This window comes from Talaromyces atroroseus, assembly GCF_001907595.1.
Source record: "Talaromyces atroroseus strain IBT 11181 chromosome Unknown scaffold_0, whole genome shotgun sequence".
Lineage (NCBI taxonomy): Eukaryota > Fungi > Ascomycota > Eurotiomycetes > Eurotiales > Trichocomaceae > Talaromyces > Talaromyces atroroseus.
In genome coordinates, this window is record NW_017971432.1 from 2,284,624 (window position 1) to 2,309,604 (window position 24,981).

Sequence of the window (24,981 nt, forward strand, 5' to 3'; positions counted from 1 at the left end):
ATACCACGCTTTGAATTGCAAACAAAAAAGAGGGAAAATAAGGAAAGAGACAATTTGTTTCCCTTTCATTATTTCGTTGTTGTTGGGTTTAAAAGAATCTTGCCGTTTGTTTTTATGCAATATATGCCAATTCGTCATTGTCCAACCGTTCAATATAGTCTTTTTCCATGAGAGCTTCAATGTTCTTCTTGATGTCTGGAATTTTGGGTGGGAAGCGTGCTTTGACTTGTTGGATTACTTCTTGGACTAATTGGACGTGCTTCATCTTCTTGCGTGATTTCATGATTCGCACGATTGCGGACTGGATGGTTGTTAGTACTGAGAACGAAAGTGAAATAACGAGAAAGGGAGAGGCATACCTGTAGAAGAAGTTTACGGTCCTCCTCAATCGTTTTGTGGGTATCGTCGGCTTCGGTCTTTTGCTCTGACTTGATCTGTAGATTCAGATTGACCTTGACCTTCTTGTGCTTGAAATTGTGGTTCAAAGTGAATGAGACTCCCGGGGCGGGCTTCGATCCCTCAGGACTAGCTAAAAGGACTTTGGCCTTCAATAGCAGACTAATATTCGGCTCGAGGACCTCATTGGCTAGCTTGGTAGCCTTTTGGATCTCGTCAAAGTCGAGAGAGTCGTGCTCGTTATAAAGAAGTAATATTCCCATTTGATACGTCGACACCTGGAATGTATATGGAACCTTGGTGTTCTTGATGTAGTTGGCCTTCATTTCACCCTTGCACAACTGCCACAGCCATGTCAGCTTACGACCGCTGTGCTTGTCAAAGTAAAAGTGTTGAAATCTTTCTGCTGTCTTGACGATTTCTGTCGGCGGTATGAATTCTGTCGATGGCGCATTGAGAGGCCAGAATCCTGTGCCCAGAATCTGGAAGTGAGGGTCCACCATCTTCTTTCGGTCTTCTTCGTCGTGGACTTTTTCTTGCCAATCCCGGTAACTGGCATTGAGATCCTTGGAAATTTGGATATCCTGGAACATGCGCTGCAATTTATTGGTGTACTCAAAACCACACGCCTCCTTCAACTTGCTGATCATACTGGTTTCAGCATCATCGGACACGGAACTGACGTGGACAAGACGCTTTGCAAGCATTTTCGAGTAGAACTTCTGGAATACATCCTTATCTTCAATATATTTGAAAACCGTCATAATCTGGTTGAGCATCTCCTCCAACTCAGACTCTTCAGTAGCTTTGGAACCTTTCTTCAATAGAGAATCTGTGTAGCGTGCCAGCAACTCTGGCGATTTCGACGAACTGGTCTTGCAGATGGAATTCCGATTCACAAATTCACGACAAGCATTATCGAGGGACCTAACAAATTCGGATTCGCCTGCGAAAGCGGCATTGACCAGTGTCTGGTATCGAGAGTGAACCTGCAATAAAGCATCCACATACATCTTCGGCTCAAAATTCTCCCCATCTGCAGCAACTTTCTCAACCGCAGCAGTGCCTGCATTGCGAACGTGTTTTTCGAATCTGGAGCGGAGGGGGTCTAGACCGTCCTTTATTCTCGAGAGTAACCTGTACATACGAGCCAGATCGTCTTGTCGGTCGTTGTCCAGTAGGGCTTGAAATTCGTCGCGGAGAAGACTGGAGTGGGTGGTGACCAAAACATCCAGGCATGTCTCGGTTAATCGCTTGGTGATATCCGGGTGTAAGTACAGGCCAACACGGGCCTTCTCTTCATCCAATCGCGATTCCGCCTTCTTCATGTACTCTACAACACTATTCTCCGAAACAAACTGGCGAGATTCATTCTCATAGTAGACACGAGTGGCGTCGATGAAAGGACGTTCAAAGTAGTGCCGGTAAACCTCCAGGGTTGATTTGGTACTGTCATTCTCGTCCAAGCCAAGTGAAACGAATGAGTCCACGATGCTCTTGATCTGTGACTGCTCGATTGTTTCGCCATTACGTTGTTTCTCCACGAGAGTCAGAACAGCAGCCATCACCTTCTCCTGAACTCGCTTGAAGAAATCCTCGCGCCATTTGACTAGATGTAGTGTGTACACGTCGTAGATATTCTTCTTGCCTTCGTCGATCTCTCGTCGGACCCAGTGTCTATTCAGGTAGCGGAACAAATGGTTCACATACTTCGCGGCTGTTGTATACCGATCCCACTCCCGAATATAAAAGCCCAGTAAAGCTTCTTCGCTATGAGTTTCGGAGGCTTGATAAACGTTCTCTAAATGTTTCGATAGATATTGTCCCAGAAGATTGTAAAGTTCCTCGCCGAGAAGATGGGCTGTTTGAGAATTAGTACGCACGAGTTTAAAGTAATCATATCCATGAGTCATAAACGCACCACCCCTGAGAGCTTGGAGACCTCCGCTGTTACCAACAGCTTTTTGTGATGTACAAAAGTCATGGACCGCCCTAGATGACATTTAGCTTTCAAATATAAATCGATTCTCGAAAGCGGAAGCGTACGTGTAAAGTGCCATGTACTTGGTAAGAGAACAAAAAAGTTAGCTCAGCGTCAAAAGCAGAAACCTCTCATCTGAAGTTACATACTGTCTTCATGTCAACGCCTTCCTCCAGTTTCAGCATCACACTGTTGATGCCATGCTCCAAGAAAGACCATCTGTAGAGAATGTTAGCCGACACAGAACGGTCGACTCGGCCAGCGAGAGATCGGGGGATTCATACGTGTCTTGGATATCATCTTTCTGAGGGGTCGCCATAGTATGCGTCCGTATCTTCTTGGTAGAGCGGGTCAAGGCCCTTGTCAAACGTTCTGATCGACGGAGAGGAGGAGCTGTAGGAGCTGTAGGAGCGGCAGCAGTGGCAGCGGTTAGCACCATGGCGTTCTATGAAAAGTAAATCAAATCGAGAGGGTTGAGGTGCAAAATCAAAAACTCAGACAAGTGTAGAGCAAGGTATGAGGCAGCGAAGAAGAACTGAGACATAAAAGAAGTCGCACGCAGAGAGGCTTGTGAAGTGCGGGGAACTCCAGGCAGAAAAATGATCAAAAGAGAACAAGATGAAGAAATAATCGCAAGCTCAACATGACGCGAGCAAGCTATTTGGCACATCCAAAGTTTGTATGGGCTGTTGACTGAGTTTGCGGGGTGGGTTGTCTGGGTCGTAGGCAGGGAACCATGGAGGCGTGATGCTTAAGACGTATAATTGTCGAGGGTGCCTGGGGCGAAGAAAAAACGGCGACACAAAGGTCGTGACGCGAATAGTGGGAATTGCAGATGCCTTCTGAAGAAGCTTTCACTTACAAAAGGTCGGGACAGTGCGGTTGCTCCTGGTAAATAGGCTGCAAAACAGTGACAGATGCCGATGCAACAGCTGCGAGTGCCAAGAGGTCTATTCTTATATAAGGACGGGACCGGTCAAGAGAGAAGAGAAAAAAGAAGGAGCAGAAAGAAACAAGAAGATGCAAGCAGACAAGAAAGAAAGGTGCGTTCGCGAAAAGAACAAAAGGAGGCAGTTTGAAGAGGTTGGTTGATAAGGTTGTTGAGTTGAGGATGCCATTTCTCTAAGGCTTCGTTCAGGCGGCGGAACAGCAGCAGAGCCACGGTTGCGCGCCAAACCGTAAGCGGAAGTTGCCTCTTTGGTTGGGTAGGCAGAGCGCGGGTCTGATTGGCTGCAACTGCGTCTGGCGCCGTGGAAGTGGAGTATGTCACCTTACGCTATGGGGCTTAGCGCCCTTGCATCTGATCTCATCTGATCTGACATGACGCAAAAACTGAATTATGTAGTATGTACCCTAAAAGCTAGATTCTTGTACTAATGACTGCATCCAAAGCACAACTCATACGGCAGAATGCACACGGATGGCAGGTATACAACGTAAAATGCTAGACGATCAAACTCCATTCTTGAAACCACTTCCACCAGCATCATTGTCCACCCTCACCGAGTCCGACAGCCCACACACTTCGAACACCTTCTTAGGGCCATACCCCTCAGGAATGCCAGCTATGCCGTCGGTCTGAATTCTCCGGAATGCCGCACGGATGCCCAAGTAAGCGGGAGTGATTGATGCGAACGAGAAAATCATAATACGGAAACCCATCTGCTCCGCTTCTTTAGTGGTAATCACCGGGCCCGCGCCGTGCTCTACCATGTTCAGAAGCAAAGGCCAGGGAGCAAGGTCATGCACCGCCTGTTGAGCCATCTCCTTGGAAGTGAAGCCCTCTAGGAGACCAACATCGGCACCAAGTTCGCGGGCAGCTTTCAAACGGCGAATACACTCGTCGTAGCCGTGCTGTTGAAGGGCATCGGTTCGCGCAATCAGCACAATGTCCGAGTGCATGCGGTCCTTAGCGAGCTTTGCGGCGCGAATCCGCGTGAGATACTCATCCAAGTCAACTACTTTCTTGCCAGCAAGATGTCCGCAGCGCTTGTTTTGGATTTGGTCTTCAATATGGAATCCGGCAACTCCAGCTTGAATGTATTGTTGCACGGCCTTGTATACCATCAAGGGGCCTAAAATTTGTTGGGGGAAAAATCGTTAACATTAAAGATGGTCAAGAGAAGGAAGCGTAAGGAGATTTTTTTTGTTTAACACTCACCACCGTAGCCAGTATCCATGTCCGCAATAAGCGGAGGACCGTAAGGGTCCAGGTTCGCAATCATCTCCGCGTTTGTCTTCATATCATGAAGTTGGGCCAATCCCAAGTCAGCCATTCCCAGGCGAGAAGCCGTGGTGCCAGCACCAGTCTATCTATCATGTCAGCTCCCAGTGTCTTTCCCGTCTCCCCACCCACCCCCCCAACCGAAAGGATTGCAGGTTCAATAGGAAGATATTTGTATATCCCATGAGTTCTTGAATAAAGCAAGGCAGAAGAAAATGCCATACATACCATGTACATGCCCTTGAAACCAAGTTCCATTGCAACGCGAGCAGATAGCCCATCATAAACCCCAGGGCATACAATTAACTCATTGGTATCTCTGAGAATGCGGCGTAGCTTCGAGGCGCCAGGGATAACGTAAAGATTAACAAGAGGGTCTTTCTTGGTCCCATTGACCTTGAACTGGCCATTGTCATCAAAGGTGATTGTGATGGAGCCCTTGCTGGGATAAGTCGAAGAGGGGGAATCTTGAGAGGAGGTCACAGGGACAACACTCTCTACGACTGTAAGGTCTTTGTCAAACATCTTTAGTCTGGGGACTTAGTCTGAAGAAAAATAGAAATAGAGAAATAAAGAGAAAGCAACCGGATATGGTATTGGTAGCAAAATGACTTGTAGATGGCTCGACTAACCTTTCTACGAGGATTGAGGGGAATATTTATACTTTCCTCATGCACAAAGAATTTCATAACTTGGCAGTCCATGATATTCGTCCACGCTCGCTTCATCTAGATGAACCACACCTTCTCATTCACCCGGAGGGGGAATATCTCGGCACAAAGGGCAAATGGCTTGGTATGTCAATCACATTTTTAGGATAATAGCAAGGTAGCGTCAGCTCCGGGATGTTTTTCGTCCACTCGCCCCTCTCTCAATCTTGTTAATACCAAGACGACAATCGCCACTCCTGATCTTGGCATGAAGCCAGCTGCATTGTTCATTGAAAAGATTCTCCCGGCTTGCAGAAATTGGCATTTCACGATAGTCTGGTTTCATGCACTTGGTAATTTTCCTCGAATGGCTTCCTTGTCACGAGAAGACTATGGGAAGAGGAAGGTGGCTATGCTGTTGATAGATAAAACCTCGGGCTGTTGGGTAGATCCCGGCAAGAGGGGCAAATACTTCGTTCTTCGGTTTGGTTGTACTGGGATAATGATCTCTCCTTCCTCGGCGGGACAAGACTCGATTGCAGCGGTTTTTGACAAGAACCTTGATAATAATGGACCCAGGCCATTGGCAGAGGACAAGGGTAGGGTCCGAGATACGCAATCTTCAGCCCCCGGGGTAAACAGGGCCGGAACCCAAATGATAGCTATTCGTCTGGGCCATCACAGAAGGTTAAATACTGACCAGGGTTTGCAATGCATGTAACCCTGCGAAAATCATTTTATGGACTGCTAATGCACGATCAATTTAAGAATGAATGGTCCTGATCGAATAGCTATCGGTAAAACAACAGAGACCTCGTGTCGGCAAGCCAAGATTGCCGAGAGGTTACTTTCTCCGGTTGTGCATGGCCTTTACTTTGCTGCAGACAATCTCGGCCTGCAGTAGAGAGAGAGAGAGAGAGAGAGAGAGGAGACGTTTACCCCGTCTGCAGACCGAAGGACCTGGGCTTTCCCGTATCATAGCTTAGTATATAATACATATAATATAAGTAGCGAAAGCTAAGCCACGCTCGTAGTTATGACCAGGCTGCCTATTCGGGATGTTTTTCGTGAATCGACTTCACGGGCCCGGGATTGCTGGAGTTCTGTCGGACATTTATTTCTCGTGCTCGGAAGCATTGTATATACACGGGCGTAGAGGGCTGCTTGGCTGCTGCAGCGCACTGGTATCCCCGGTGCATTTTGACTCGGACTCCAGATGGAGAGAGAGAAACAGATACAAGGGGGTGGGGAGGGAGAGAGAGAGATATCAACCAAGTCTAAAGTGCGCGGGCCGAGGGGAAGTGCATCTGCCGAGAAAGGGTAAGACTGGGTGGGCCCCGGGGCGATTTGATTCTCCGGGCTCCCGCATAAATTCGTGATTAATAATGGACTGCTCCCTATAGGCTCGGCTGCTGCCTGCCTCAGTTATTCGTCCAGCACGAACAGACATCACTGAGCATTGAGCGCTGGGCACTGGGCAGAGTCTTGGAAAAGGCCGGAGCAGAGTCTCTTTACCTCCCGGTGAAGCCTCATATCTCCATTTCATTTCTCCCTCGTCGCGGTCGGCCGCTGTTGCGTGAGAAAAATTTTTGCATTTCTGGCCCTCCTCTCTCTCTCATACTGATCGTCAATATGGTCGACGTCTCTAAGAACGAAGCAATGCTTCCGTATTGGAAAAACAAAATCACCACCCAACATGCGGACATACTCTTGTTAGCTTGCTGTTTCTCCTCTGGCCTTCTGGACAGCTCCGTCTTTGACGGTGAGTTCTACCTTGCGTTGTGTTGCGTTGCTGCAAGACAAGACCAGAAGCAGAAACTAAGGCAGATGTATACAGTATATGGCACTTTTGTTGCGATGCAAACAGGTATGTCTCATGAGTTCGGGACTGGACAAGGAAAATCTCTCTTACCTCAATCTAGGAAACACTATCTTCGTTGGTCTGGGTACCTCAAACCAGGATACTCAGCCCTACGCGTGGGCTCGATCTATCACTTCAATTGTCTGCTTTGCGCTCGGTGCTCTGTTCTTTGCTCGCATCGGCTCAATTCTTGGGCCCAAAGCCCGTCTTTCCTTGATTGGGTCGTTCTTTGTTCAAGCAAGTCTCATTCTCATTACTGCTGCTCTTCTGCAAGCCGGAGTAGTCTCGCAAGCTGCGCCCACCTTTGGTGAGCCTCTCAATTGGGACAACGAGGTGCCAATCGTGCTTCTAGCTTTCCAATCTGCTGGACAGATCGTGGCCAGCCGTGCATTGGGTTTCAATGAGGTGCCGACAGTTGTCATTACCAGTTTGCTATGTGATTTGATGTCAGACCCGAGCCTGTTTAAACTCCAAAATGTCAAACGCGACAGGCGCGTTATCGCCTTTTTGCTGACTCTTGTGGGTGCTATATCCGGTGGCTGGATTACAAAGGCTAGCGGAAGCCTGTCTGTCTCCTTGTGGGTGGCTGCTGGCATCAAATACGCAATAGCATTCTCGTGGATGGTTTGGAGGCAGGATCAGGTATAACCATGTCGTTCCACCTGCACTTGTTAGCCAGGCCTGCTACAGGGAAGAGAACTACTATTGGGGGATTTTCTTCCATCTATCAAACTAATATTATATACCACTCAGGATAGAAGTTGAATTCCCTCTCTATCAATTAACTGTGGCCTGATTGTTGATTCCAGATTATTGTGGATGCCTGAGGGTTGCAAATAATTTTCAATTCTTGTATTTAGAACCATAACTGAAAAAGGTTAGTTGTTAGTTATACAGTCATATTACATAAGCAATCCTCTATAACGTAACCGGTAAGCCACCCGGCCATGTAAGCGACCCAGCCACCTCTGCCCGGAAACGCGTTCTATTTCGATCTTACAACTTCAACACGTCAATATGTCACCAATTCGCAAGAAAAATCCTTCAAAATTAGCTGAATTAGAAGGAAAGATTTAATTAACTATTTCTAATTTAAAAAATAGGAATATTCAAAGTATTTATGAAGCTGTATGGGTTTATATTATCTCTTATACAATTCTTTAAGACTGACTGAAGGGAATACAATATAAATATATAAAATATACTAATAATTATAAATTTATTTAGTTTGAAGAGGAATTACTTATTAGATAGATATTAGATTTAGATAAATAAGGATTATCTTCCTAGCTATTTATAATATAAGAAATAGCTAATTATCTTCTTTCTTAATATAGAAATTAATAAGTTAAAAAAAAATAGATTTATAATCTAGTTTAATATTGCTCAAAGCTCAAATTATAATTTTTTTAAAGATATAATTATAAATATATTAAATATAAAGATCTAAAGATAATTTAAGAATATTTTAACTATATATAAAAAATTATATTAGAATATAGTATCTTATTAAAAGATATCTATAACTTTAATAAGACTAGTTTTGTTATAGGACTCTATATAATTATAAAGATTATTATTAAAAGTAATTAATATGTTTATCTAAAGCTATTATAATCTAGTAATTAAGAATAAATAATTTTAATTAAGATAGTTAATTCTATTAGATAGACTCTATCTTTATATATAATTTTTAAAGTAATAAAATATATATAAAAAAACTAGTTTAAAACTCTTTTAGATAATTAGAAAATTAATATTAATAATAATAGATAGATAATTAATAATATTAGTATAGATTAGCTTTAAAATTACTTTATTTCTTTTATAAATAGCTATATAATAGGAAGATATTAAATACTAATTCTTAATAGTTATAGAAATTATTTAACTGTGGAATTTAACTATATATATATTAAGAATAATATTATTCTAGTCTATATACTTTTATATTCCTCTTATTTTTTACAGCTTTTTAATGTTAGCTATTTTACAGTTATAAAGCAGAAATATAGATAGCTTATTAAGTAATAGATAAAGCTTGGATTTAATTATATTAATAAAATTAATTTTCTTATTATATTTCTAGAGGCTTATATAATAATATATAAAGCTAAGATTATTTAGAAGGGTTTTATAGCTATTAGATTAATATTATATAATTTAGATTAAGTCTATTAACAATTTACTATTTAGCTTAAGACTTTTATATCTTCTCTAAGTTAATTAAGTAATACTTAATTATTCTGCTTATAAATATCTTAAAATCTATATTAATTTAAATATTAATTAAATATAATAAAAAGGTATATAAGCTAGTATATAGAAAGCCTATTAAGTTTAATTAATGAAGTAATTAATTGGATGTTTAAGATATATAAAATAATTATAAATAGCTTTATACTTTTAAGGAAAGAAGTTCATAATTTATAGGCTATATATAAGAAGAAGAAGTAAAAATGTAAATAATCTAGAAAGTAGATAGAATATAAGTAAGGAATTATTAGAAAGGAAGTTTAGATATTTATATAAAATTAGATTAAGATATCTTAAAATATTACTACTACTCTAGCTAAGTCTAAGCTGCTAGTCTTATAAACAATCATATGCCGCTAATTTAAGTGTAGTAAGTGTAGTATTCTTGGGTATAGAAGGCCTTAATACCTTTATTGTACTAGTAATTAGTTTTTTTATATATAATTATTATTTTGGGTTGAAAATTGTGATTAGAAATTCATATAGAACGCGTTTCCGGGCGGAGGTGGCCGGGTCGCTTACATGGCCGGGTGGCTTACCGGTTACGTTAACGTTTTCACAACCCCGTTATGCATATAAACACACAGAAGATTGTAATGTTCCACAGACCGCGAATACATAACTACCTAAAGTGGTGTACAGCATGTCAATCAATCCGCCATCCTCCATCAAAGTGTCTCAGCACTTCATCCCCCCATGGCACGCAGCCCCCAACACATCCATTCAAGACAAGCCTCTGCTCATCTACCGCGCCGTCTTCAAGAGGGACGTCTGCTCTGCATCCCATGTCTCTGCTCTCCTGAAACGCATGGACGTTGTCGTGCCCCAGTGGCAGTATACAATGTACACACAAAGCCACTTCCATTCAACGACCCACGAGGTCCTGAGTGTCGTCTCGGGACGCGCACGTCTCTGCTTCGGCGGGGAGGAGAATCCACATCGTGTCGAGCCTGTGGTTGAAGCGGGGGATGTGATCATCGTGCCGGCGGGCGTGGCACATCGCTTATTGGAGGATCAAAGCGGTGCTACTAGTAGTACTGCTGGGTTTTCCATGGTTGGTTCGTATCCCAAGGGTAAGGAGAGGGACATGTGCTATGGCGCGGGGAGTGAGGACGAGGAAGAGGTTAGAGAGCGGATTTCGCAGCTAGGGTGGTTTGATCAGGATCCCATATATGGATATGATGGGCCGGTGATTCATGTGTTAACGCAATCGTTCCCGTATAACAAAAGAGCAATGCATCCATTGTATATTACCAAAGTAATTGCAGGATGTAGACAGATTAGAAGATGAAACCAAAACCAATTAGATGCTGATTCATGTAGCCGTATGTCATCCCCTCAACGCCACGCTAAATCAAAGCAGAAAGAAATCTTCAAAACCGACGATGCAAATAGTAGTTTTCCTTCACTTCGCAACCCTTTCTACCAACCGGAACACACTGACAACAAAAGTCAGCAGCCACGCAATCAATGCCACAAGGAGGACTGAGGCAAGTGCCTTTTGTCGAACACACAATACATCACTCCTCTCATCCGGTTCGTCGTTGATGACAGCATTCGTGCAAGAGCCTGTTACATCACTCAAAGACTCAAAGGCAAGACTTAAATTGGCCGAATCAAAGACGATGAAAAATAAATCCAGCAAAATCAGCCTCACTTTCGCTTTCGGGGAGCGAAGACCCAACGGCTTGCTAGCATACTCATCATAGGTGATGTACACCAAATAAACCAAGGCCACCGCATCAACAATGATAGCCATGTCCGGCGACGGACCCTGATTTCGATGAAGCTTACCCGACAAGTAGTGGAGTGACCCACCAAGTGCAAGGGCACACACAGAGAATATCCAGACTGTGAGCCGCAGGATCAGCGGTACGATCGGACTGCGTAACAACTGCCTTTGCAGACGCTCAATGAAGCTTCGACGCCGTGGAGTCCAGCCAAGTTCTGCATCCGAAACATCGTTGCTAGCATTCCAGGGTTGAGAATAGTCACCCAGATTATCATTTAGCCAATCGAACGAAACTTGTTTCTCTTCTATGCCGGCTTCGGTACGAGCGTAGGCAGCTGACTGAGTGAAAAGTTTCCAGCGCGATTGGCGTGTCTCTGTGGCCGTCGAAACTAGTCCATCTGATTCGAGTTTGAGGATTTTGTTGCGGTCCTGTTTCGATGTCTCGTGCGGGGAGTGGTTGTGCTGTGCTATCAATGCGTCGTTTATCTCGGCTGGTAAAAGTCTTGTTGAGGCATCAGGCTCGTCTTCGGGAACGACGAGGGATCTCACCCAACCTAAATGTAGGATATATGCATCAGTATTATGTCGCTATTTCAATGTCAATGGGATATTTTCTCCAGCGTACCAGGTAGAGTCCGGACGGGGTACGACCAAGTCTGCGATGCAGATCCATTTGTCCCCGATGTTAGCGGACGAGAAGACTGTGTATGACTCGTTTCGGGGACATCGATATAAGACGCTGATGGGGCGTGAGCATCAGCTTCCAGCGAGACGCCTATAGAGGAGTTATTGGCAATTGGCGGGACAAAGTAAGAGTCTCGCGCAACCTGGGCCATTGCATGCAACGAAAAGCGAAAGGCACGCTGAGCGGGCCACCGCGGGGGTAACGAATGGAGCTATTCCTGGCCCAAAAGCAAAAAATCAAAACGAACGCTCCTCTGGAATAGCAAGATGTGGATTGTGAATTCACAATCGGTTGGGGAAAGTCGTAAGACGCATGTAAATATTCCACCCGGAAGTGCCGCGGAATGACGACGCCTGCAACTTAAGGCTGCATTAAGCTAAGGCATTTTTGGTTGGTGCCTGAGGGTGAGCCCGCCGGGAGCTGAGCCAGTGGTATGACGTCTTGAACACATGTGCCAACCAAGTTGATCTTCATCTTTTATCAACGAGAAGAGATTATCCAATTGCCTTCTCTTTCTCATAAATGAAATATGCAGTTCCTTCATTGATTTTCTTGTTGCCATAGGCCCGAGGTCGAGAGAGTCGACCACCGCTGCATAACAATGCGCTTCTTCCTCGTCCCCATCTCAACCAGACGAGCCTTTATATACTGCCGCGCACCAAAAACACTCAAAACCGGATACCTCGACCGCGTCACAAACAAGGCTGCCGATACATGGGCCAGCTGGGAGCGCGCCGAGAAGGGCTGGAAGAAGCGCCTTGTCGCGTACGGACAAGTCATCTTGCAACGAATCCCGTATGAGGAATGGGGATTGAAAAGCATCCCGCCGCTGAACGTGAGTCGCGAGATTCAAGAGGCGCAAAAGCAGGAGAAGATTGATGTGATGTTTCCGGGAAACGCGATCAAGGCAGAGAATGTGCTCGGTGTCTTGAGGAAGTTGGGCACTGAGCGGCAGGAATTTCATCGGAATAAGATGTGGTGGTGTTTGGGCCTTTCGCCTCTTACTGCACCTGTTGCGATTATTCCATTGTATGTCTCCATTTATACGTACACATGAACCGTGAAATAAGAGTGTACTGACGAAATTTCTATCCTGCTAGAGTGCCTAATATTCCCTTTTTCTATCTGATATACCGAGCCTGGTCGCATTGGCGAGGTGAGTGTGGCATTTCAAGCGTGTTCTTCACTCGCTGATTCATATCTCAGCTTGGAGCGGCTCCAAACATCTGATCCATCTCCTCGACCTCAACCTGATTAATCTCCACGCATTCCCCGAACTCGAAGCCTTCTACTCTAGCCGATTGCTGAAAGCCAAAGTCCCTACTGATAGTGCTAGTTCTAATAAGGAGGAAATAAATAATGAGAGATCATCCTCGCCAGCAAAAGAAGAAGCAGAACGATTACTCCTGGCGACGGAAGATGGCCAAGAGCTCGGCAAGATCCTACAAACTCCCGGAATAGTGATTGAAGTGGAACGAGCCGTGCTGCAGATTAGGCAGAAATTGAAGGCCGAAGAAGAACTGGCGAAAGAAAAGAAAGATACCTAAAACGGTAGTCACGTCACAGTTGACTTTGAAATTGGATTTTGCATTATATTGAGCCGATTCATGGATCTACCAGAAAAAATTATGGCTTTCGGGATGGCACGCATTTGATCAAGGTTATAGATCCTTCAGTGTATTTTAGATATATAATAAGTGAATAGAAATTGACCTAGATAGGTAGTATATTGCTATTGTTAATCGGACAATATTATGACGTCTATATGAGAATATGTATTCAATCTATCTGTGCACAGGGGAGTTTCACACTGACGAGCCACGGTATTTGGCCAATTCCAGTCTCCCCCTGAAGCGCAGCATTCACAAACAACATCTGCTCTTGTCGATTCAGGCCAGGGGCATCAGCAGAAAAGTAAACCAAATCACCTGTCCGCCGATCTTGTCGCGCCCTCTCCAGTAGGTCAATATTACCCAAGACCGTAGACCTCGAATTATCAATATGAGTTCAATGACAAGGCGCCATAGTTCCGTTCTCCGTCTTCCTCCGACTCACCAATTTCGCTCCCCAACCTTCATGAATATGCCCGAAACAGTGCAGTTTCGGCTGAACACGAGCAACAGCACGAAACAGATCCGGACAGCCGGCTCTACTGCTCGAGTTCGCGCTGTAATCGAGAATGCCCCGCGGGGGTCCATGGGTGATCACCACATCGACATTGTCCGGTATATCAAACGTGTGACCTTGATTGAGGTGATATTGGAAGCCCCAGTCGCCGCTCAACGAGGGAGTGAAGGGGCTTGCATAGACACGCAACAAAGCGCCGTTTCGGAGCTGAAATTCATATGTCCCTTCTTCGTCTAAAAGAAATATATTGTCATCGGCATCACCATTGCCTGCCTGTGAATTTCTAGAAAAGTGAAGAACCCCTTAACTTCCCCATAGTTTCCATACCTTCTGCGAACTAGTTCCGGTTCCAAAACCGGTCTGGCGTTAGCAACTATATTTTTAAACGCGGGGATATCCAATGTAAAGTCATGGTTGCCGGCAATTACAAGTTTGAGATCTGTTTGAGGAAGATCTTCTCGGATGTAGCGCAGCATATTTTGAAACTCTTCGATTTTGGATTCGTTGGTGAGGTCGCCGCAATGAATGGCTACGTCGATGTGTTCGGTGATGGAGTTTGAGAGTGGTGGTTGGCCGTGTGTTTCTGATATGAGGAGGATTTTGGTGTTGATTGGTTCTGGAATGGTCTGTTGATTTGTTGATGGATTAGTGACGATTAAGTATACTGCGGACTTTAGTAAAAGAGTTCTCTGAGACAATAAACATGATATTTCATTATTGGCAAGGCAGACGTCGACTGATACCTGCTGTTTGGTCACATGACGCAGTAGCAAACCCTAATAGCTGAAGTCTGGAACCACGATGTTCACAGCAGGCCCTTCTATCTCTCATTTCCTACCTTCTACTTGGACTTTGGAATCAATTTAGTTCGGAATATTCACGATGCTGGGTCAAGACAATGTCGAACCCTACAGATTGAATTGCATATACTCGAAAGAGTCTAGAAAGTATGTATGTATAAAGGACAACGAAAATAAAGTCTATCGACAGAAACAATATTCATCGAGGACAGGGACAAAAACGGGGTATAAGGTATCAAAATGTAGCGTATCCCTGACTCTTATCCTTCTTATTATACGCCAAAGTTTCCTCTTCCGGAATACTTCTGGCTTCCTCATCATTAACCACTTCCTGCCCATACGCCACGGTGAGATGATCAACATCCACATCGATTTCATTCCACGTCGGGCTCGTCGCGGGAATAGGGAATAGGCGACAAAGCAGATAGTACACCACAGCAGATACCACGAAACCAGCGATATAATCCACATTGTAGATGTACTGCGCCCCAATGGGCACGGTGGCACCACAGGCGCCCGCAAAACCGACAATATTAATCAAAATACCAGAAATATATGCTGCGAACGCACGCCATGAAAACCCGTATGTAAAATAGTACGGCGAGCGCTTGCGGGCGCTGTACAGTTCGCGAACTTCCAGATACCCCTTGCGCACAAAGTAGTAATCGGTGATGATGACGGCAGCAATAGATGAGAGGAACACAGCGTACGCTGAGAGGTAGGTGGTGAAGTTATTGGACGAATCGGCCAGTTTCCACGGACACATGGCCAAACCAACAGCTGCACAGATGTAGCCTCCGCGGCGAATGTTGATGAATCGAGGTAGGAGAGCGGTCATATCAGTACCTGCTGAGACCGAGTTGGCGGCGATATTGGTGCCTAGTTGGGCGAGCGTAAAACCTAGAGCAATAACGAAAACGCCAAAACGTTCACCGGAGCTCGCGCCTTCGAGGAATCGGCCTAGCAGTTCAAGCGGGCTCCAGATGGTTTCACCGTAGAGGACGGTGGAGGACGACGAAGCAATGATTCCGATGAAGGAGGTGATTGCGAACGCAATGGGGATGGAGATTAGCTGGGACCACAGGGCGCTGTCTCTGGTCTTTGCGAAACGGGAGAAATCCGGGTCATTGACTATGAGGGTTGCAAAGTTGGCGATTGAGGACATGATGCCCTTGATCACGGCCCAGGCGAGGTCGCTGCCATGAAGAGTGGTGGGCTGGTTCATGATGGGGCCGATTCCGTGAGCACGGTGGATGGCCCAGGCGAAAAAGGCAATCATGGCGATGGGGGTATATACTGCCTTGACGGTGAACAGGTGGCGGATCTGATGGACTGGGAACCAGATTGCTGGCAGACTGCAGAGCCAGAAGAGGAAAAAGCTGACGAAGGCTTGGGTCGTGGTTCCGGAGGCGACGATGGTGTTGGGGATGTTGGCATAGCTGGGCCAGATGGCCTCGATCATGACGGTGACGCATTCACCTGTAAAATTTAGTATTTATTTCATAGAACTGAAGAAAGTAGGACAAGGAAATACCTCCAATCCAACCCTGAACCCCATACCAGACGCACTAGATGTGCATTAGCACCGGATTTCTTCCCCTGCAGCCATATAAATACTTACTGCCATAGCAGCTCGATTGAAAACGGGCCATAACGAGCCCCAAATCCCAAACGATGCTCTCGACACCACAGGAAATGAGATGTGGTACTGAGCGCCAATGCGACCGGTAGCACAGATCAAGACGGCCGAAATAAAATATCCCACCCAGACACAGATCCACGCTTGCCACCAGGACAGGGCGATTTGGTTGGGGTTTGAGGACGAGACGATGAACGAGGAGGCAATCATCCATGTGTTCTGCGAGAATTAGCTTTTTCTCTAGAGGGAAGTACGGAGGTATTGGGTGAGAGAACGTACGATATTGGCGGCATCGGCAATCCAGAAAGCGACAAAATTCCACCACCCCCATCTTCGGCGGCCGGGATCGACTAGAGATTATGTTTCAGTAAATCGTCCTTCTCGCAGGAGAAACCTCGGAATGCACTCACCAGGCTGCAAGTCGTGGTTGGTCAGCATGAGCTGGGCATTGGTGAGGCCCGGCTCGCTGGACACGGCCAGCTTGTCGATATAGTGCCGGACCGCCATGTTCTGTATGGTGTATATATAGATGTTTATGTTTGTATATCAAGGAGATGCAAAACAGAACAAGAAACAAGCCGAGTCAAAGATCAATGAGAAAGAAAGCTGGCTTGCAATACAAACTATACGCCGGCAGACGGAGTGTATGACTTCGCACAGAATCAGCGATCCATTGGCATCAAGCTTGGAACCAGTATGGCAGGATGGATCCGGTATGGGAAAGAAGGACAGACACGCAGACTTAAATAGTGAAAACTTCCACTCGGACCCCTAAAGGGCAACAATCGAAGGATCGTCTACTGCACACTAGACCCCGATCGATAAGAGAGACAGCCAATGACTGCGCTAGCTTTAGCTAATCAAGAAATCCGGGGCCGCTGCTTATCATGACGTTGATCATCGTTCCACATGCTATTTACAGAATTTGCTGCTTTTTTGCATGTGCGTCGATTGACTTTGCAACTTTGCAGTCTGTAGGAGGATACACGCGTGCTATGCTCTGTATACCCTCGCTATATCCAGCACTGTAAAAGAGACGTCGACGTAATGCCAAACAGCGACCGCAAGCGGCGGCCGAAAGAGGAAAGCAGACCCCAAGATAAGAATTGCAGCGCTAAAAGCCGCGCGCTGATAGGCGCTGATAGCTGACTCGATCTGATCGAGTAATTATTTGTTACCGTATTTTGTGTGGAAATTTTCACTATAAATTCAGCTTTCTAGTGTATTAGCGTATTAACTGTATTTATTCGATTATTGACATTCATTATCACACTAGTCCTGTTCGAGTACTACCGGCTGTTCCACTTCCCAAACCGCACGTAGTCCTCATGCAGCGTCTTGAAAATCGCCCTCGCCGACACATCCAGGCTGGCATTCAGCGCCCGCTTGCTCTCCGTCGGCATCGCATCCAGCACTGCATACAGGCCCGGCGCCAGCGCGTTTTTTATTTCTGGCTTGAGCGGCACCTGCAGCATGTTGTGCGCGTAGCTCTGGATGAGGATGCGCGCATGCTGCCCGGAGATCACCTTGGCCTTTTTGGTCTGGTCGATGAGGCCGTCGTGTCCGTGTCCAGGACGACCCGGTCGCGACACGGCGGACAGCGTTGGGTCGCAGAGGGATGTTAGCAGTCGCGTGAATAGCACGGCATTGCTCACGCTGCTACTGCTACGACCATTGCCACGGGGCCTCTTGCTGCTGTGATTCTGACTAGCAGTAGGAGCGAAAAACAACGCCTTGAGAAGACACTGCAAGGCCGGAATGAGGATGTGGAATCGACCACCAAGTTGCTGTCGATAAAGCCCTATTACCGTACCGAGCAGGCGACACAGACGCGTGCTTGCGAATTCAGGTGATAAGGAAGCCTCCCTCTCTTCTGTCGCCAAGAAGAATCTAGACATCGTGATCGACACTGCGGCAAGGAAATTGTCAATATTGAATTGGCTCACTCCTCGAGGATGCAAGCGGAGTATTATATCTAAACACTCCGCCGCGAGAGAGAAGTGCTCGATTTCTCTGCTACTTTGCAACACTTGAGTAACCGCTGTGCACAGAGAAGAGACTTCTCGCGCCTCCGTGCTGTCTTTCTCCGTTATTTCATCCACCACTGACACCGCTAGTCCAACCAGAAGCAACCGGCTTGCTCCGGATGGTCCCTCGAAGCCCTCGTTTTTCAGTGAATGAATCGTTCCAATTCGCTCTGTGTTGCTCATGTTTTTTACTTTTGCCGTTGCTGAGCGTGCAAAGTACTGCTGTTCGGACGCTTGCATCCGCTGTAAGTCAACACCTTCAAGTAACCTTGAATCGTTGAATCCTACGCCTTGTTCGTCACTGGCAGCTGATCGAGTGATTATCCGACGCCGAGTAATCTTTTGAACCCAAAGGCTCGCGTCTGAAGAGGCGTCCTCTCCAATCAAAGCCAAACGCTGATCATCCGCTGGCGCAAGGTCGTCAAACACCCCTAGAACCTGGAGTGTCGTAGCTAACGAAATGGTCACTTTGGTATGATCGGGCCCATGCTGCTGCAAGAGCGCATTGCATCTATCAAGACTGTGCAGTAATAATTTAAAAATTTTATCTCTCTGACGCCTGACATCTTTTGCCGACACTTTCGTATCGTCCAACTCTTCGCGATGCTCCCACACAAACCGTAAACAAGCCCCCACAAAAACGGGTGTAAGAGAGGAAGCAGAAGAAGCATTGCCCGATCCCAACTCGGTCGTTGCTGTCGAGATTCGACCAGTAGCAAGCTTATAAATTCGTCTCAAGAGCTTCTGTATGTTGCCTGCGGGTCTGCAAGCGTTGTATTCGCTTTCGAACACTGTGTTAACCAACGACCGGAAGGATTCGATTGTGCGCATGTCTGCGACTGATCCTTGCAATGGTATGTTGGAGGTGATCCATTTGAACATGAGCTCTGACTCAACATGTTGCCAATCTTCCTGACACCACCCGTTTATCAGTGATATCGCGTGAATGACGCCTTCTGCAGGGCAGCCGTCTTCCACCATAATCGCCTTCATCATGTCCTTGAACCCGGGCACGTCGCTGAGACGAACAGGGATGCAGGGTAAGTATTGAAGGAGGAAACGGCGTCGCTCGCTGTCCACGAGTAGCCCACAAATAGCCTGCGCTATCCCCGAAGCCAATGCTGGGTTTTCGACGAGATAATCGTAAGATGTAAAAACGGACCATAAGTTCTCAAATGAAACAGACGTAGTGGCAGTAATAGTTGCACTCTCTGAATGAAGCTCTATCGGTTGAGCAAGAACTGACAGATAACTTACATACTGCTTCACATTCTCAGAAGTGAGTGTAGCCCACAGATGCGGGAACTCTAGCACACACTGCACGTAGGCAATGCCCAGCTGAGAAAGTGTATCAAGATCTTGGACCCGGCCATTCCAGTTTGAAAGTTTCTCCTCCGAGAGAGAATCTAATAACGAACAGATGCTTTGCAGGAAGCTGGAGAGTGTGGATTGCAACTGAGAAGTAGCGTCATGATGTAAATCTTTAGTTGTTTGTAATAAGAACCGACAAGCTTCGAACGCTTCACGCCAGGTGTTCGAGTTCACTTTTATCCCACGTCTTGAAATTATGTTATCCATTCTCAATACTTGCAGCGCCGTTTGTTCGAATTTCTTTGCAAGATCATTGGGCGTGTTAAGAGGTGTCTTCAGGCTAATTGGGATAAGATTTCTCGTGAGTCTCCATAGACGCCAAGACCAGTGCATTTTTTCAGCACGATTGGAGATTGATTTGTTGGTTGCTTCCACAAGACTTGTGACCAAGTCGATGCGTAGCCCTGGAAGCCCGTTATGCCCCCAAGCACGAGAACCGGCTTCCAAAATGATGAAGTGGGCGTAAGACTCTGGGGAAGGTGAAATAAGACCCGGACCAGTTATTATTGTAGGTATGGCCATTTCGATCTGTGCTTTCAAGTGGCTATCGCTCAACGTGGTTTTGATTGCTTCGCGGTATGCGGTGGCTAGATCATCGTCTTCCCACACTGAGTACGCGCCTAGAAGGAATATTGAGGACCCAGATTTGCGGACAGCTTCGATCTGCCTCAATTGTTCATGCCACAACCCAACAAAAGTTGAGAGATCTCGCGCGGCAGCAAAAGCCCGAAGTAAAGGCACGACTACTTTCTCCTTGACGGTTTGAAATGTTTCCTTATCTGCGCTGTCACTCCGAATATGCTGAAGTGACTGGAAAAGGGCCTCCAAGAGACGGCCGGAATCTTTGAATCCCGAATTAGGTAGGAAAATATCGACTCCGAGGTCAATTAGTAGTGTTGTCAAACTCCATCGCACTTCTTCTGGCTTTTCTTTCCCTTTCAGCAGTCCCGTGTAGGCAGCATGAGTCAGAAATGTGTGAAGAGATAGATAGATTTTCCGAGCACGCACAACAATAAACAGCTGTTCTAGTAAGGGTATGAATCCAGAGGCATTGTCGCTCAATTGCCGAGTGCTTGAGTAAGCCAGCTCCGCGAGTGCCACGAAGACTGTCTCAAGCCACGATGCTTCTGTATTCTGACGACGAAATGAATCTCTCGGCACCGATCTGGCAACAATATTGTAAAAAGTCGGAATGAGTTCAGCCGCCTGCCAAGTTGCCGCGAAGACACAGGAGTCTTCTTTGCCAACATGCATTCCATTGCAACTAATATCCACTCCTGACTGGTCTTCAAAGAGTGGCCTGAAACTGGAAGTAACGGGCTGCACGGCGCTCCAGTCAGGGTCCTCAACTTTTGAGTAATCTATTCCAGATCCGCCGGAATCCATAAATGTGCTTCGTGCTGGGAGGACGACATGGAGAGCAATAAGCTTTTCAATAGAATTCGTAATGAAACTAACATCATCACTGACGATTCCGGTGCAAAGCACAATGTGGTAGAGCCTCAGCGCTTCAAGAAAGCAGGATTCGGCGAATGCAGTCTAAAAAATTCAGTTCTACATACTGCTGTGTCATAAAGGGTGTGTAACTCACGTTGATAGAATTCTTCTCAACACCATTGATACCAGATTTTTTGAGATCCCAGAGACCGAAACAAGCCGTAGTAGTCTTCAACAGCTGTAGTAACTGGTCACTTCGTTTTTCTTGTGTAAACCTGACTATTAACCCTGCAGATAGCCTTAGCAACCTGCCAAGTATCTGCGCAACAAATGCAGGATCCAGCCGTAGTGATTGTTGAAGATGAAAATGCGATACGTTCCCACGGTTGTCTTGATCATCTACCAAGCTCATGAGGGAATAGAGAGCGTCCAAAAATCGAACATAAGCAGTAACGGCGGAGTCGGTCTCTCCCACATCATACATTTCTACGTCTTCACCACCACCAACATCTTCATTTCCCCTCTTGCGTTTCTTTGATTTTTTTGACTGAACCGGAGATCCGTCGACAGTTTCCCTCGTCTCAGACCCAGACAGGATTCGACCCGTGCCATCTCGAAGCGATTTGAAAACAGCATTATCCAGATCGTCCACAATATCCTTCAATAAATGCGCGAATTTGTATTCCACAAATGTAGTCGCGATTGCTCGTCTCGAAATGCGCTGTAGGAGCTTTTGTAATAGAATAAAGGAACGAGGTTGTATCCTATATGTGTCGATCTTGAATCTTTTGAGCAGCCATCGGAGCACCCATTCTTCTTTGGGAGCCGGCCGGTTTATCACTTCACGGGAGTCGCAGTCGGGCAATAGCAGAGCATTATCGGATAAATCTAGCTTGAGAATTTGTGCTGCCGCGGCGAGTTGAAAATCGGTATTTTCTGTGCTTTTCTCTAATTTCAACAGCGCTTCTTGCGACGGGCCAACAGCCTACAATATTTTTTTTGGTCTGATTAGTCTTGGACCCTGTAAATTACCCATGCAATAACAGATGCACAAACAAACAGGGGAAAATTAACACATACTCTGATAGGAGCCATGGCAGCGAAGAAGCAAGGCTGCTGCTGATGGAGCAATGAAAGTTGATCATCAAAATAAATTTATTCGTTTGATGTTCAAGTTTATCGATAGTAATATCAGAAAAAATGCGCCTTTCCGTATCAGGACTAGTGCAGCATATCCAGCCAATCCTGGCAACGAAAATGACGACAGTGCTAGCCTTAGCCTTTAGGCAGGAACTAAGCCGAGCCTAGTTTTTCCGAAGGAGCTCTCTGCCCTTACGACCGACCTTGGCCGCCGTAAACGTTGTTTGCACTTCAACATCTATCGACTTTCCGCTCCGCACATATTCCCCTCATATGTCAGTTATAGCTCCCGTGGCGCTCAAAGCTGTCTTGGATTATAATTGTCTGACATATCTCATAGATCCCCCGTCGCAATGGCCGAGTCTAGCGAGTCCAAGCCGACAATCCCGGTTGCGCGCTCAACCAAGCCCGTGAGCGAGGCTCTTCTCAATGAGAAGGTAAGTTCAAGTCGATTCGTAGCTGGAATACGAAATAATACGTTATTTCTATGCCTGTGCTGGGGCGTTCCCAATTTCTTTATTGTCAGACACAACTAACTCCATTACTTGATCAGTGGGACCGTGCCATCTCGTCCGTGATTGTTCGCTCTTCAATCGGCCTTGGATTCGGTGTTGTTCTTTCAGTTCTCCTCTTCAAGCGAAGGGCTTGGCCTGCCTGGGTTGGTCTTGGTTTTGGCGCTGGTCGCGCTTATGAAGAAGCCGATTGTGAGTGATCCAAGTAAACAAAGGAGAGGATAGTGAAAATGACAATATACTGATTGATTCTTCTTAACGAGATATAGCCGGCTTCCGACGAGGCGATAGTCCAGTTACAAATGCTGTGCGTCAGTCCAGGTCATGAGATACCCGGTGGGAAAAAGTGTCCTTGATATGTGGAGAATTAGTCCTACAGGATATCGGAGGGAATGGATCTTAAAATCCTGATATTTTCTGTCCAAGAGAAGTCATACGTTATACAGCAATAGATATTGGACAACTCTTCTTTTTTCTCGATCCATGTACACTATATGTACAGGAGAACATGGGCAAGTGACCAAGAAGGTCGATGAAGCAGGCCATTTTATGTTTTATTCTTCGTTCACAACACAAGCTCGATCTTTGATGAAGTATGCTTTCTTTCCTTTGTCAATGCATATCTATTTTCGTGGTTTTATCAGCTGTGTGGATGGAAACATTATACCGCAAGAGCGTAGAATTATTGGGAGGGGTGAATCTTTTGATTGTCTAAAATAAAGTCCTCCCGATAGCTAACTTGAGAAATGTATGACTGGCAGTTGCTAGATTTTGGTAGAACATCCCATCCTTTAGAAAAGAATCAAGAAAGTCCAAGAGAATAGAATGAATAGAGTGTCGAGGGTATACATGGTCATGGTCGTCGTCATTATCATCATCAAATCATACAATTTTTAAACAGCGGGGTCTAAACGAGAGGTGCTTCAACAACTGGTGGGCTCAGAGCCGAGGGAGAATATTGATCCATCGAACGGGGTATGTCTGTGGTCGGTTGAAAATATTCCCGAAAATCCTGCGATGCAACCCCATTACTCGCTGGAAACACACGTTGGCTTTCTGTGGGTATTGAATCTAGAGTGATTCCGTCATGGCCACTGTGTGTGATGCATCCCACGCAACTGCAGTCAATACCGCACTGACAAGTCCCTGTTGTGTCTGAACATACGTTAAATCCAACAGGGTACTCTAAAGTATAATATTCGGACGGCTGCATGAACTGATCTGATGCGAAATTAGGCGAGCCCAGCGTGTTGTCGAGACTTGGAAGCAAAGAAGTATCGTCCGTAAGAGATTGACCCGTATTTGGCGACAGTGGAAAGTTTTGGGTAGAGGCTTCCAAGGCTAGCGGACTCTTAGCCCCAGTGAAAGGGCTCGAGGTAGCAGATTTATCGTCATCCTGCTTCACGGCCATCATGTAGCCCATTTCTTGCACATGCTGTCGTGTTGTTTCATTGAAAGGATGACTAGCACATCCCAAGCATTGACAACCATCCCCACACGAACAATCGTGATTGTTTTCGTTGACGAACGGAAACGACATGTCGAAAGAATATGTAGATGATGAATTGGAGATGAACTGATCCATGGAGGAAGTACCAATGTTACCTTGATAACCCAAATTCATAGTTTGAAAAGCTCGAGGGAGCATGGGCTGACTCGACTGTGGTTCGTTTTTATAAGGTGATAATGCCTTTTGGTTTATAGCAGTATATGTATTGTTTCCAAAGGCGTAGTTGCTATTTGTCAAATGATCGCTCCATGGAAGTGGATTAGGGCTATTAAGTGCTGTCCATGTTGGGTTGAAAGCAGTTCCTGGTACTGTTGCATTTTGGCTGTTTACGTCTTTGGAAGCGGGAGGACCTCCGCAACAAGAACGTTGTTGCGGCGCTGGAGGAGTAACCGACTCCGACTCCCCATTACAACAGGCTCCGAGGATTGTCTCCGGGGCCGGTTTTCTCCTTAATCCTTGAGCCCGATCATGTAACATTGCTGGATCCGCGCGTCCCGGGATTGAGTTGTAGTTTGGTTCAGTTGGTTGTCTTGGTAAGCGAATGTCTTTATTGAAATCCGTTCGCATGAGTTCCAAATCCAATGCTTTGATAACATTATCCGAAGGAGATTGAAAATTGCTCGGCTTTCGCGA

General features: G+C 45.9%; 10 protein-coding genes across 10 annotated transcripts, besides 1 other annotated feature; 4 read left to right on the plus strand and 6 right to left on the minus strand.

The window, feature by feature from the left end:
• Positions 1 to 112: 112 nt before the first annotated feature.
• On the minus strand, positions 113 to 2,816 carry UA08_00806 (hypothetical protein; the record flags this gene model as incomplete). The annotated part of the gene is made up of 6 exons (XM_020260653.1): positions 113 to 301; positions 360 to 2,257; positions 2,318 to 2,388; positions 2,443 to 2,459; positions 2,527 to 2,596; positions 2,662 to 2,816. 6 exons carry the CDS (start codon positions 2,814 to 2,816, stop codon positions 113 to 115), a joined length of 2,400 nt encoding a protein of 799 aa, XP_020124090.1.
• Positions 2,817 to 3,829: 1,013 nt separating this feature from the next.
• UA08_00807 (hypothetical protein) lies at positions 3,830 to 5,126 on the minus strand (the record flags this gene model as incomplete). Its single annotated transcript, XM_020260654.1, has 3 exons — positions 3,830 to 4,452; positions 4,539 to 4,686; positions 4,830 to 5,126. 3 exons carry the CDS (start codon positions 5,124 to 5,126, stop codon positions 3,830 to 3,832), a joined length of 1,068 nt encoding a protein of 355 aa, XP_020124089.1.
• A 1,757-nt stretch (positions 5,127 to 6,883) lies between these two features.
• On the plus strand, positions 6,884 to 7,760 carry UA08_00808 (hypothetical protein; the record flags this gene model as incomplete). The annotated part of the gene is made up of 2 exons (XM_020260655.1): positions 6,884 to 7,118; positions 7,174 to 7,760. 2 exons carry the CDS (start codon positions 6,884 to 6,886, stop codon positions 7,758 to 7,760), a joined length of 822 nt encoding a protein of 273 aa, XP_020124096.1.
• Positions 7,761 to 8,033: 273 nt separating this feature from the next.
• Positions 8,034 to 9,918: a repeat region (Identified by RepeatMasker using a combination of RepBase library and repeat library created with RepeatScout).
• A 93-nt stretch (positions 9,919 to 10,011) lies between these two features.
• UA08_00809 (hypothetical protein) lies at positions 10,012 to 10,675 on the plus strand (the record flags this gene model as incomplete). Its single annotated transcript, XM_020260656.1, has 2 exons — positions 10,012 to 10,491; positions 10,637 to 10,675. 2 exons carry the CDS (start codon positions 10,012 to 10,014, stop codon positions 10,673 to 10,675), a joined length of 519 nt encoding a protein of 172 aa, XP_020124095.1.
• A 98-nt stretch (positions 10,676 to 10,773) lies between these two features.
• On the minus strand, positions 10,774 to 11,936 carry UA08_00810 (hypothetical protein; the record flags this gene model as incomplete). Its single annotated transcript, XM_020260658.1, has 2 exons — positions 10,774 to 11,654; positions 11,726 to 11,936. 2 exons carry the CDS (start codon positions 11,934 to 11,936, stop codon positions 10,774 to 10,776), a joined length of 1,092 nt encoding a protein of 363 aa, XP_020124639.1.
• Positions 11,937 to 12,386: 450 nt separating this feature from the next.
• On the plus strand, positions 12,387 to 13,332 carry UA08_00811 (hypothetical protein; the record flags this gene model as incomplete). Its single annotated transcript, XM_020260659.1, has 3 exons — positions 12,387 to 12,814; positions 12,886 to 12,941; positions 12,992 to 13,332. The coding sequence occupies 3 exons, from the start codon at positions 12,387 to 12,389 to the stop codon at positions 13,330 to 13,332; spliced, it is 825 nt and encodes a 274-aa protein (XP_020124640.1).
• A 232-nt stretch (positions 13,333 to 13,564) lies between these two features.
• On the minus strand, positions 13,565 to 14,627 carry UA08_00812 (hypothetical protein; the record flags this gene model as incomplete). The annotated part of the gene is made up of 4 exons (XM_020260660.1): positions 13,565 to 13,738; positions 13,841 to 14,185; positions 14,251 to 14,538; positions 14,616 to 14,627. 4 exons carry the CDS (start codon positions 14,625 to 14,627, stop codon positions 13,565 to 13,567), a joined length of 819 nt encoding a protein of 272 aa, XP_020124637.1.
• Positions 14,628 to 14,947: 320 nt separating this feature from the next.
• UA08_00813 (Uracil permease) lies at positions 14,948 to 16,858 on the minus strand (the record flags this gene model as incomplete). Its single annotated transcript, XM_020260661.1, has 5 exons — positions 14,948 to 16,191; positions 16,247 to 16,280; positions 16,334 to 16,570; positions 16,631 to 16,701; positions 16,762 to 16,858. 5 exons carry the CDS (start codon positions 16,856 to 16,858, stop codon positions 14,948 to 14,950), a joined length of 1,683 nt encoding a protein of 560 aa, XP_020124638.1.
• Positions 16,859 to 17,640: 782 nt separating this feature from the next.
• On the minus strand, positions 17,641 to 22,281 carry UA08_00814 (hypothetical protein; the record flags this gene model as incomplete). Its single annotated transcript, XM_020260662.1, has 5 exons — positions 17,641 to 18,889; positions 18,998 to 19,599; positions 19,636 to 21,288; positions 21,341 to 22,171; positions 22,267 to 22,281. 5 exons carry the CDS (start codon positions 22,279 to 22,281, stop codon positions 17,641 to 17,643), a joined length of 4,350 nt encoding a protein of 1,449 aa, XP_020124635.1.
• Positions 22,282 to 22,679: 398 nt separating this feature from the next.
• UA08_00815 (MICOS complex subunit mic10) lies at positions 22,680 to 23,166 on the plus strand (the record flags this gene model as incomplete). Its single annotated transcript, XM_020260663.1, has 3 exons — positions 22,680 to 22,763; positions 22,880 to 23,030; positions 23,108 to 23,166. 3 exons carry the CDS (start codon positions 22,680 to 22,682, stop codon positions 23,164 to 23,166), a joined length of 294 nt encoding a protein of 97 aa, XP_020124636.1.
• Between the last annotated feature and the right edge of the window lie 1,815 nt (positions 23,167 to 24,981).